The following is a 13,067-nucleotide window of genomic DNA, read 5'->3' as shown; positions in this document are numbered from 1 at the left end:
AGTACACTACCTGCAATACTGTCATGCAGGATTTGCCCACCTCTGTTTTTGCAGCAAAGCTTCAGGCAGAAGGCTCTGGATTCAAGTGTTCCTGCCTCTAACCTTGACAGGACACAGTACGGTCTCAGGCTCCTCTTTCTGCAGGGACACAATGTGAGATCAAGGCCACCACTGCAGCTGTTTTGGAAAAAAACTTGAAGAGCACCATGTTGTCTCTAACAACCATTTCATTTCTTTTTTTCTTTTATTCTTTTATTCCATCACAAAATCCCTGTGTGCTGGGAGGGAGAGGAGCACATGCAGGGTCCGGGTTGGCTTTGCACTGAAGAGGAGCAGAGGTACACAAGAGATTTAACCTGAAGATGAGAAAATACTTCTTTTCTTTGAGGGCAACAGAGCACTGGAACAGGCTGCTCAGGGAGACTGTTGAGTCTCCGTCCCTGGAGATATTCAAAACCAGCCTGGATTTGTTCCTGTGTAATCTGCTCTAGGAGATCCTGCTCTAGCAGGGATCTACACAGCTTGGTATTGCCCTGAACAATCCTGAGATGGGAGAGAAGCAGCAGAGCACCTCACACTGTTCCCTGGATCCAACAGCATCCCCAAAATATGTTTCTGATCTGCTACCAAATTATAACTCCATATCCTAAGGATGCAATTTGCTGTAGTGGAAGCAACATGTTTTCAAAGGGACAAACCTGAGTTTGGCTTCAGACCTAAATTCCGGTTTTTGAGCAGTGAAGGTGTAGGAGACCACATCATTCAGCACCTTCAGGGAAACTGTTCACTGCACAAATTTGATGTTAGTGCCTTGGTGTGAAACTCTTGAGACAGAGGTATTTTGGTGATGCAGACAAGTCAATTTCTGAAAATGTCACTTCATTTTCTCCTCCTTCATGGGTTTTCTGTCACCTCCCAGCTGTTCCCCATGCTTAATAAAACCTTCAGTGATAAAAAGACAAATTTCTCCTGCTTGTGGCTACCCCACATGGAATGTCTCCTGGCTGCCCCAGTGATAATGACAGTCTCCTGAGCAGCCTGTCTACAAACTCTGCCTGACCTGAGAACCAGCATCAGGGCACGGAGTGGAGGGCAGTGGTAGCTGCCACCAGACCACCTCTCAGTGGCCAGTCTGTCACCTCCTTGCTTTGAGGGGACACATTTCTCAGCATGATAGCATGGTCAGTGTGCTGTCCTGCATCCTATCTGCTTCCCATCTCAGCATGAGCATAGACTCAGCCTTTCATCCAATCCCAAAAGAATGTTTTCCTCTTTTTCTTTTTCTTTTTTTTTCTTTTTTTTTTTTTTTTTTTTTTTTTTTTCAGGGGGGAGGGGAAGACCAAGAAGCTACAAGCCAGAATTTGGCCTTCGTAGCCAATGGGCTGCAGCCAAACTCTGCCATATGTTCTAGCTAATACATGTGGATTTTGCTTCCCATCCAAGAAAGGGAAAAAAGGACATTTATGAGCCGGGATTCAGCAGAAGCATGTGGGAAGGAAGGGATGGGGAGTGGATGCTATTTTTGTTGCTGTAATTATTTGGTGGCCAAATCCCTAACCCTTGACGTCAGTTCTGGAGGGTCTGTTTAACTGGCCAGTTGTCATGGAAAGAAGGACTGGTTGAGAGGTACAGCTCTTTGCTGCCTGAACCCACCCACAGGCAGACCCCCTGCCTTCGTTAGTCATCACCAGCTCACAGCCAAGAAATAAAAATGTCAATACCTTATTGCCAATACATTGGCTGGAAATAAAAGCATCCAGGGAACTTTGCACCCTCCTTTCTGCCATGGGTTACTGTTAAAAAGCACAGGCCAAATCCTGATCTCAGCTCCCTCAGTGTAAAGGCAGAGAAACTCCACGGCCCTCAGCTGGGTCACTCCGGGTTCACATTGATTCATCCAAGCTCAGCCTGGCCCTAGTCCAGACTACACACATGGAAATATGCCATGTGCAGAGTACAGAGGTCCCTACTCCTCAGGAACAAACCCAATCACAATGACTAATTTGTATCACCTCCAAAGGAAAAAACTAAGATAAATAACCCCTGAATCCCTTGCTCCAGATGTCAAGCACTGCTTGGAGTCCAGAGTCTTGCTATCAAGGCTCCTGCAACACGCAAGGGGTTGGCAGCCAAGGGCTCAGTTACTGACATGAAGGTTTCTCATTACTGCCCACACCATCCATGATGAAATCACCAGTTGTACGAGGAAATGGGAATAATCCTTGTTGAAACCTCAAGCACAGCTAGTGAGTACTGGGCATAAATCTCCTTAGCAGGGCTAAATTACATTGCTCATTCACATGCAGTTCATTATCAACTGCCACTAGTTATTCCTGTGGCCAAGGACAACAAAAGGACTCAGAAGAAGCCAGAGCAGAGCTCACTAGGATGTATGGATGAGCTTTAAGAGGCAGCACACAAAGCCATTTAACAAACCCCAGTGCAACATGACACACGGACAGGGCAGCTCAGCAGCAAGGCTCTGCCAGGGAGCAGTCAGCAGAGGAAACCATTGTGAGCTGAGTGAGGAGCAAGGGGCAAAAAAACACAGGAAACTAAGGAGATAAAAGGACAGGGCAGGGGCATGTTCTCAGATTACAGCACAGCAGCAAGAGTCTGTTCCCCAAAGCCAAGGGGCTCTCCTGTGCTATCAGTGCCCTGCTTTGCCTGAGTTGGGATGTCAACCCAGCTCACGTGCTGGGATGCCTTTAGAACCAGACCTCACAAGACCCAATGAAACCATGAGAGTCACACCCCTCTTCATCATCCATACCATGGGCACCAGGGATTGCCAAGAATTAAGGAGGAATCCAGGCTTACCTTTTTTCCTCCAAAAGATACAGGAATTTTGTAGGCTGGACCTGCCAGCAGTGTATTTTGGAGTCCTAGCATGACTGCATAGATATGAGGTCAGAAAGAAGAACTTGGCAGGACAAAAAAGTAGCCCTGGCCATCAAATTACTGATTACTACCCTATATGAAATAAGCTTAGTAGGTCTAAAATCAGCTTCTGCTAACTGATTGTATCCTGATTCACAGCAGTGCTGAGCAGGGCCGTGCTAATTAGCTATCAGCTAAAATTATGTGGGAACCTGCAAACATCATAACTTTGCTTTTGGACTTGCTCTGACAAAAACAAAACAAAACAAAAAACAAACAAACAAAAAAAGAGAAAAAACAAACAAACAAAACAAGAAAAAACAAACAAACAAAACCAAAAAACACAGAAACTCACTACAACTTTCTAGTCTGACTTTAAGTACAGCACCAACTCTAATAAAAAAAAACTTTGAGACTGAGTGTCCTGTGAAGACAGTGAGGGAGCTCAGTGTAAGTTTTGATACATTGGTTTCAACTGCTAGCTCATCTTCACCACGAAAACACGTATCTAGTCTGCATTTGCTATCATCAGCTCTAAAGAACTGGGGCACTTCCTTCTCTCTCTGATAAAACTTTCAACCCAAAATGAAACATTTCAGAAGCTTTCATTTGAAGCGGTCAATGAGAACAGGGGCAGGGACAGTTGGGTCAGTGTGCTGGGGTTAGGGCAGGATATTTAGTTCTGATCTAAACCTGGGACACTGACCCAACCCTCAAGACTCAGAGTTTTCCATCCCATAAACTGAGTTTATTTTTGTCTACATAATTTTAACTTTCTGAGCACTAACATTTACCCTCTGGTGAGGACTAGGAATGCTCTCTCAGAAAAACGTAAATAAAGAGACGTTCCAAGAGATTAGTTCTGGGATCTATTTATTTATCCAGTGTCTGAATAATAGCAATTCTCAAGATTAAAGATAAATAAACACCGCTAATAGTAATAATCCAAATAATAATGATTATCTGACAGTTCTACTATAGGTCTTTGTCTGTGTTATATAAATCCTAGAAAAACAAGACCAAGTGACCAGACAGACCTTGCAGAACAGGTGGTATTTGTGGTGAGAAATAGCCTCAGTTGGCTGCTCTTGCAAAGACTTTTACATGGTGGGGTTTTGTTCATTATTCTGTCACTACCCATGAGATGCCATAAGTGAAATCCCCATCTTTGCCCCCCAGACAGGACACTGTCATCTGCTTAAGTCCATGCAGCACTGCTGTATGAAGGAAAATGGAACAAAATGTTCATGGAAAATATCAGCCTTCGAGTGAAATAAACCAAATTCCCAAAGCAACTACATTGGTGTGAATCCAGAGTTACTCCACAATCCCTAGGAAGGTAATCCAGACGTCTGCCAAGAAGATGAAATACTCTGGCCCAGCACAGAGATGGGCAGCAGAGAATAGTTACTTGAAGTGGAAGGAATTTGGTGTAGATGTCTTAACCATCCTACAGCTTGCCACAGGTGCTCAGAGACAGACACCCAAGCGTGGCTCATGTTAAGACTCACATGAGCACTGGTAGAAGACAACAATTAATCTGGAGTGATTAGAGGCTTGGTTTTCTGTACACACGTCTCTTGAGTTTGGATTCTCATAATCTGAGAGTTTTCAAAGGCAGAACTGGAGTAGGACAGTAATCTGTATCTCAGAAGTTTCTTAAGTTTGGGATCCCACTCTGTCTCTTCTCCCTCCTCACTCTTCCTGTGGTCTTTTATGGAGTCATTATTGTGTCTGTTCTGTATTTCAGAAATCTTCAAAGTGTGGGCAGGCAGAAGAGCACAGTGAGACCCAAGGACGTGTTCCCAGCACTGCCCCATCAGCTGTAGCAGAGAAGATAATGGTGCAAAGACAAAGTTCTCCCCAAACAACACCATTAGAAAGTGCAAGTTCTTTGTGTAGAGTTTATGTTACCAGAAAAAAGTTGTATTTAAAAAGAAACAGCTTTGAAGAACAAACAAACAGCCTCTCCTACAACATGGAAAACTGAAACCTAAACATTGTTTTCTGCTTGCAAGACATGAAATCAAGATGATAACAGAAGTGAAGCACATCTCAGACATGGCACAGGTAAACTCAAGACAGAGGCAGAAAAAGCCAGATACAGTCAGACTGTTGCACCTTTAGTCCACCTACAACCTGACATTACTAAGAGAGAAGCAATACCCTCCATTTTGCAATGGACGTAGGAAGTGCTCAGTAACAGCACACCAGTTTACAGAGACAATTCAAATGGGATATAGCAGTCACCCAGCAGCCAGGCCAGGGGATGCTGTGTCTGGGAACAAGATTAGATGAGGGAAAGAAACCTCAAAGGAAGGGTCAGTAGGATAGAAGATAAAAAAGACCCGGTTTTATAATTGATACAGTGATCAGCTTTTCCAGGTTACTTGTTATTTTTGGACCAAGCTGGCTTGCAGGAGTCAGCATGGGGACTGGAAGTGACAGTCTGTCACAGGGTTCATGGCAGACTGTCTGCTGCAAGCTCCAATGGGGTTACTGAGTCAGCAGCTTGAGGCCAGCAAACACACTCACCATGTATGCCGTTTCCTCCTTCTCCACTCATTCTCAGAGCTAGAAACCCCCAAAAAGGAGGAGTTAGAGACATCATGACCTGCAGGCTAGGTTTTAACAGAAACAAGATGAGTAAGGCAGCAAAGCAAGGAGGTTGTGATAAAAAAAATATTAAAAGGGCAAAAAGATCCCCCCATACCCATCTACCAAGCCTAGAGGCACTTCATTAACAAAGAACAAGCAGCCAGCACACAGCAGAGAGCCACCAGCACAAGGTAAACTGCCCCTCTGCCATGGGACATCAGAAACCCATGGAAGGACCTTTTCCCTTTGAGGACTGTAGAGCCCACTACATGCACCGTAAGAGTTAAATCCCAGGTTCTCATCACCTTCTCTGTTTCCAGGTCTTCTCAAAGCCCATTCTACTCCAACCACCTCAGCTAGCTGTACCAAATACATTACTAAGTTACCTGAAAACATCAGCTATCCTGTGAAAAGGGGGAGGCTTCCCACTTACAAAACATGTTTGGAAACTGCAAAGATGACTTGTGAGTACATCTGGACTTGGGTTGCTTGTTCAATGCAATTTGTCTACAGTCTCTGCAGCGAAGGCAATCGACCTCAGAGAAAATTTCAGCTAAATCCACAAGCCATCCCAGTCCTGCAGTGCACCCCCCAAATCATGCTAGAGTCACCAAAACCGCTCAGATCCCATCAGTGAAACAGATTTCAGAGAAGCACATAGAAAAGAACAAAATTATGACATTATTTGGGGAATTGATAGGACGACATGGATTTAGAGGCCAATGGAACATACTCTTACAGAGGGACACCGTCAGTATTTCACCTAACCATGTCCTCACCTCCCTGCCCCTTTACTCCATGCAGCAGTGTCTCGAGCATCCGCAGGATTAATGCCGTTCAGGGCACCCACTGCTATGGTCCAGTATGCAGCAAAGAAAGTCCAAAACCTCCAGTTCTAACACCTGTTTTCCACCAGTTCACTGCAGACACTAATGCATGTCACCACAACTGGGCCAGGCTGTGCTGGCACTTGCTCTGCAGTGAGAGACCAGAGGCAGCAGGAGAATCATATAATAATTTTGGTTGGAAATACGTATAAGATCACCAAGTTGAACCATTAACCCACTGAAGCACTGCCAAGTCTACCACTAGCAGCAGCTAGGGTGGCTCTGCCGCCCCAAAACTAGTAGAGGCACACGTGGTGCTGGCCAACATTTGGCTTGTGCATCTGCCCAACAGGACTAAAAGCCTTTGCTTTTCATACCCCACCGGAGTGTTGCAAGGATTAGCTCATGTTTATTCAGCACTATTTTTCAAAGCACTGCACAAGAGCCAAACCCTTCACTTTTTTTTTTTTTTTTAACTTTTTTTTTTTTTTTTTTTTAAATCTGTTCCCTGCTTTTTCACTCCCTCCCGAAGGGATGTGTTTCTCTCCTCCTGAGAAACAAACAAGCACGAGGTCAGCAGGAGTGGGAGGTGGGAAGCACATTCCAGGCTGCTCCTCCACTCTCCAACCACAAATGACACCAACCCATGCCATCTGTCCAGTCTGGCTGGCACCCAGTGCAAGCACCCAGCATGCAGGGCCCCCTCCATGCAGCATGAGGAGGGGCTGGACAGGATACACAGCAGGATGTTTAACCTCATCTCATTTCCTTTTCTGTTTCAAGGAGCAAAACAAGGGGGTCAAACAGCCACCCCCGGAGCCACACAGCCTGCCCATGTGCCCACAGCATGGCAGGGGGGCTCTGCACAAGCCCCACTTTGCAGCTCCCCTTCTCAGACAAAACATGGAGCGGATGCTGCAGCCAAGGTCTCCCTGGAGGGTGCTTGTGCCAATGCATCCCAGCCCTCAGGGAACATGCCAAGGCCTTGGCACAAGGGGTGGTTCGCATCCGAGAGTATGTAAGTAGACATTAGACCTTGTGTGCTGTGCAAGTGCAGGCAAATGTGTCGTGGGGCATTTTCTTCCATGCACAGACTTGTTGAGCCAGATCAAAAGATCAATCCCAGGAAAAGAGCTCACACCCAGGCAGCAGTGGGGTGAGGATGTGAGATGAGTGCTACTTACAAAACCCAAGAGAAAGGGTTATAGAAAAAGTTATTGAAAACAAACAGCATGAAGAGTGCCTTCCCTTGGGTACGCTGCCTGAAACCTGGGCATCTGTGCAGATAGCAGGAACGTCCACTATTCCATCAGACAGCAGGAAAATCCAAGTGTTAGCATGAATATAACCTCCCTAGACATTTCGAAACCAATTTCAGATGAGTCACATATAAGAAAAATGAGTGTTTTCAACACATTGCTTTGATAAGCTTACAATGCATTTTTAAATGAGGAAAAGAAAAAATTGCAGACCCAGCAGAAGCAGAAAAGGGAGAACAGACCATACCCAGAAATCATTTGGATTTTTGTATATCAATTTTACTGAAATGGGAGACAAAAATCCCATTCTCTAATTCTGAGGAAAGTTTTTTGGTGATGAGCTTGATGTGAGCAAACCTTTGTGACTCTGGGAAAGGCTTTGAATTCAGAAGAAGAAATCACTTTTTTAGCATGGCAAATTTAGTGTCACTTCCCACACGTGGTGACATTACACAGAGCATCTTTCAGGGTAAGGACCACAGGAAAATTCTGCCAGCTTCCCTGGGATCACATAGAAGCCAAATTACCTCGTCCCACTCCCTGGATTTCTTTCAGGAACTCCATGCAGCACAGAGACACTAGAGATGAACCCAATGCAGTTCTAGTCCCTGACATGTAAAAATGACATTAAGGCAATGACAGAAAAGGAAGCACAGAAAAGGCAACATGACTGTAATCTTCCAAAATATTTTAAAATGCAGTAGCTGGTGATTTGCCTTGTTCTGCTGTTGTGTAGGCCCTGCACCACAGGCACTGGCACTGCTTAGGACAGATGTTTGCTTCTCCAACAGGAAATGGATTTCAGCAGAATCACATTCCCCGTGCCCCCCTGTGCAGGTCTTCACCTATTAAGTTACCTATAGCAACTGAAAGGTTATGAATGTAAAGCAGAAATCCAGAGGGAAATGTTCCAGAAATGTTTTAAACGTTCTGTTTGGGATGAAATAAAATTCCTACAGTTTCTGTCCTCAGTAGTCACTAACAGGAAGACTTACTACAAGTACCTAGATTGACATAGCACAAGTATTGAACTAAAAGAAAAATACCCTTAACTATTCTGGGTGGTTTAGTGTCGTCTTTTTTTTTTTTTTTTAAGTTGTTTGTGTTTTTTTCTTCTTTTTGGCAAGGAAATTCAAATAATAATACCATTTTCCTCAGGGAAGGTAACAGCTACAAGGCAAGAAGTTACTGGGATAAAAAGATGATACATCAGAAGTCAGTGGCTGCCACATACTGACTGTGCAGTGTCCTGTGAAGTATTTCATCTAACATTGTTAGATCCCAGCAGCAGTGGGTGTCTACCTCCCAGCTCTGCACACGCTCCCAGCTCCTGGAACACAGCATCAGGTCACTCTCTCTGAAAGGGAAACCACCCCTGGCAGAGGACATTGCGGTGTTGCTGAGGTTTTTCCCCCTCAAACTCTCTACCAAAGGCAGATCAGCTTCACAACGATACTATGTTCCACCAAAAGAAAACAAAAACATCCCTCCCGCAAAACAAAAAGCACGGGTAAGCAAAGGCTGGACAGAGTCTGCGTTGTCCTGCTGGATGCTGTTTGTCGGGAACAGGCCATCACCACACGTACACATCAGTGAGAGAGGGGGGGGTGGGACCATACCTGGACGGCTTGAGATGAAAGGGGGGAACACACCTGGGATGTTTCGGGAGGATGGAAGAGAGGAGACGCCTTTTGGAGGGAGGATGTGAGGAGGGGCGGGTGACAGCCCATCTCGGGGGGCCGGGCGGTGCTTACCTGGATGTAGGCGCGCTGCAGGTAGCTGTAGGGCACCCTGCGCTGGAAGTCTGCGCGCACCTCCTCCGCGGCGCGGTGGCGGGAGGCGGCTCCCAGCCGCGGTTCCTCGCAGCTCCTCACGCAGCCGGCTCTCCGCAGCACCGAGCTGAAGAAGGGCAGATCGCCGCCGGCTCCCGGGCTCGCTGCCACCAACCGCACCTGCCCGCGGCAGCGCCGGCGGCACCGCAAGCGGGCGGCCCGCAGCTCCCGCCGGCTGCGCAGCGCCCGCTCCAAGCACCGCGCCGCACCCGCGAAGTCACCGCCGTAATAAGCCTCCACGCCGCTGGCGTACAGCGCATCGAAGGGCTCCAGCCTCCCGCCTTCCCCCCCGCACCCGCCGCCCGCCCCGCACGCCGCCAGCAGCGGCAGCAGCAGCAGCAGGGTCCCCCCGCGGGGCCGGCTCCCGGATGCCATGCCCGCCGCACCGGCGGGATGTGCTATGGGGCCCGGGGGTCCCCTGCAACGGGGGGGCCGGGAACCGCGTAGCGGGGCTCGGTGCTGTGGGATCCGCAGACTGGGAGGTGCGGTAGGGTCCGGGGGTCCGCGCAGTGGAACACGCCGCGGAAGGGTCCGGGGGTCTGTGGGAGGGGAGCCGGGCGCCGTGCAGCGGATCTAGGTGTAGCCAGTCCGGGGGTCCGCGGAACAGGAGCCAGGCGCGGTGCAACGAATCTCGGTGTAGCGGGGTCCGTGCGGTGGGCGCCGGCGAGGCGGAGCCCGGGGGTCCGTGCGGGGGGATCTCGGGGCGAGGGCTCCGGCGGCGGCTCTGCCCCAGTGTCGGTAGCTCCCGCACGCCGGGCCCGGTGCCGCCCTCCCGGCACCTCTTAAAGGGCCCCGCGCCGCCGGACCGCCCCGCCCCGCCCCGCCCGGCCCGGCCCGGCCCCCCCGCAGCCAGGCGGGGCCGGTTCGGGAGGGCCGGCGCAGCCACCGGGGGCGGCTCGGAGCATCCCTGCTCCCCGGGTCACCCCGTGGCTGCGGGGTGTTTTTTTGTTTGTTTTTTTTTTACATGACGTCGTGAAATTTAAATCGCTCCGGGGTGATTTAAATGGCAGCAGCTGCAGCCGCTTCTCCCTTCCGTGCCCCACAGCTCCTCCTGCTTCCCCACATCCCCGCGGCTGGCGTCGTTATTTGGAGGACCATGGAAAGGTTTGGGCTGGAAAGGACCTTAAAAATCATCTGCTTCCAACCCCTCTGCATGGGTAGGGAAACCTCCCACTAGACCAGGTTGCTTAAAGTCCCTTCCAACCTTGAACACTTCTAGGGATGGGTCATCCATCACTCCCCTGGGCAACCTGTGCCAGTGCCTCCCCACCCTCACAGGAAAGCATTTTTTCCTTATATCTAAACTAAATCTACCCTTAGAGGGGAAGAATCACCTCCTTCGACCTCCTGGTCATGCTTCTTGAGATGCAGCCCAGGATGCTTTTTTTACCCCTTCTGTGAGGCTATTGGTTGAAGATGTTTCCTGCTGGGTTCTCCACCCCTGGCCCCTCTTGCCCTAACAGCTTTCCACTGCTGGGAAGTCTGCAAATAAATCATCTGGGATGGGCACAGTGAGTGGCTGGTGAAGCCTTTTCAGCTCCCAGCTGTGTGTTTGTCTCTCTTCCTCCAAGATTTCTCTGTTCCAATGCTGCAAAGCCTTGCCCTGCCAAAAATGTTACTCATTTTTGAATATTCAGGCACTCTTGTGATGAGATGTTTGGCAATGCAGTCCAGTGACACACACACACACAAAAAATCTTAGTTGGCATTTTAAATAATCTCAGTGTTGAACACCTGTCAGCAAGAAGTTTTTCATATTAATACAGTGAATTTGGCTGAAATCAGCTGCTCCTGAGTGAAAGGGAGAAGTGCAAATCCTGGATCCCATTAGATGGTTTAGTGTAAGCTGTTCTGGGCTTAAGTACTCCAAGCCTGTGTGTACAGCACAGCCTGTCGCCAGGGATCGTGACCTTAGGTGTTTTAAACATTTCAGGAATATCTCTATAGCTGTTGGTTATCTTTTCATGGAGTAGAATAACTGCAAATGCAGATGCTTGAAATCCATTTGGTCCAGATTCTGTTGCTGCATTAAGCCAGATGTTCCTCTGGGCTTTCACCTCTGCTGCTTAACGGCTTTGATCAAATTGTTTCTCATTTATGCTGCTGTGTCCAGGATCAAAATAGGGCTGAGCACTTGCTTTTTGGGCAAATTATCAATTTATTGAGTCTGGTTTATGATACTTTCACTTAAGACAAGTTTTTTCCCACATGGCTGGAGAATCACTAGAGTTCTTGGGGAAGAGCTTTCCATCTGGGAAACAGTCTTCCCTGTTGCTTTCTTGCAAATTGGAACAGAAATTGTAAAGGTTTGGGTGTCCCTCCATCGTTCTGCCCTGCCAGAGTGGCATGCTGGGGTGGGTGCTGGCAACAGGGGAACCAAACACCCTAAAGGGAGATCTCCATCAGCAGAGGTATGTGCCGAAACCCATGCAATGTAAGTTCTCAGGTCCAGAAAAAGCCTTTTGCAAGGGAAGGGTTATGGGCACTCCTGGGGAATGAAGGTAACATTAGGTTAGGGCTACTTCAACCTTCTCAAGGGTCACTTGAGGATTTGCTGCCTATATGTGACAGAGGTGTCACCACTGACTGCACAAGGTTAGAGTGGGATTCAGCTCTGCCCCAGATCACAGAGATAACTCACCCAGCTCTGGGTGAGTTATCTAGCATTATGATGCACCTCAGATAATAATCTATTTGCAGAAGTGTTGTGTGCAATTCCATATTTTTTCCAAGTCACCAGTGTCTCTGTCCATGCAATGATAACATTGAGACCCTGCATAAGAAGGATTGCAGAAAGTACATGGATGTCTGGAGAGAAAATAAAGTCAAACAAACCGATTTACTTCATCCTGCTGCATTTTCCAAGGGCACATAGTGATGCGTCAGGGGGTAAATGTTTTTAAGCCAAAAGAGAGCAAATTTAGTTCAGATATGAGGGAGAAATGCTTTCCTGTGAGAGCGTTGAGGCACTGGCACAGGTTGCCCCAGGGAAGATGTGGATGTCCCATCCCTGGAAGTGTTCAAGGCCAGGTTGGATGGGTCTTTGAGCAACCTGTTTCATATGTAAGTGTCCTTGCCCATGCAGATGAGTTGAAATTAGATGATCTTTAAGGTCCCTTCTAACCCAAACCATTCTATGATTCTACAATTTTCTCATCCAGATATTTGTTTAACTGAAAATCCTTTTTCAAAGAGTAAAGGAAAAGTTCTTAGTTCTGGCAGCCTGCAGCCCAACTCTGCTGCACTTCCTCCAGGGTTTTTTCTGTAGGTGCCCACACACTCTAGGACCAGAATGCCACTACCCCAGCTTTGCAGCCCTCTTGCCTAGGGTCATGCTTTCTTTGTTCACAAAAGTTTGTGCTTTCCCTCACCTTGATGCTTCCTTGCTACCTGATGGCAGCAAAGAGCTCAAAAATATTTGGCACATACAAAGCACTCAACCCAGGATATCTCTAGGGTGTGCAGTGCAGTGGCTTGAGCAACCACTCTTATTTTTGTAGCTCTGGTCACTGACTAAATGCAAAGGCAGCAACCAGATGTAAAGAAATGTGCTGGTCCCCTTGTTGGGGGTCATGTTCCTGTGGAAGATCTGAACCACAAAAATGCAGCACTGCAGCTGCTACAGCCAGCAGCACAACAGGCAAAGTGGGCTTCCCTTATTGGAGTTGGGA

At 47.9% G+C, this 13,067-nt stretch overlaps 1 protein-coding gene across 3 annotated transcripts in view; it reads right to left on the bottom strand.

The window, feature by feature from the left end:
• The window catches only part of P3H2 (prolyl 3-hydroxylase 2), a 68,968-nt gene extending 58,831 nt beyond the window's left edge, over positions 1 to 10,137 (bottom strand). For all 3 annotated transcript variants that reach the window (XM_051626575.1, XM_051626576.1, XM_051626577.1), the window contains exon 1: positions 9,319 to 10,137. In XM_051626575.1, coding sequence (XP_051482535.1) covers positions 9,319 to 9,771 — 453 coding nt within the window. In that variant the 5' untranslated portion in view covers positions 9,772 to 10,137. The remainder of the gene's footprint in view (positions 1 to 9,318) is intronic.
• Positions 10,138 to 13,067: the final 2,930 nt, after the last annotated feature.

The sequence above is a fragment of the Apus apus genome, chromosome 8 (genome assembly GCF_020740795.1).
Source record: "Apus apus isolate bApuApu2 chromosome 8, bApuApu2.pri.cur, whole genome shotgun sequence".
Taxonomy (NCBI): Eukaryota; Metazoa; Chordata; class Aves; order Apodiformes; family Apodidae; genus Apus; species Apus apus.
The sequence above is the reverse complement of the archived record's forward strand: the minus strand, read 5'-3'. Positions and strand labels throughout refer to the sequence as shown.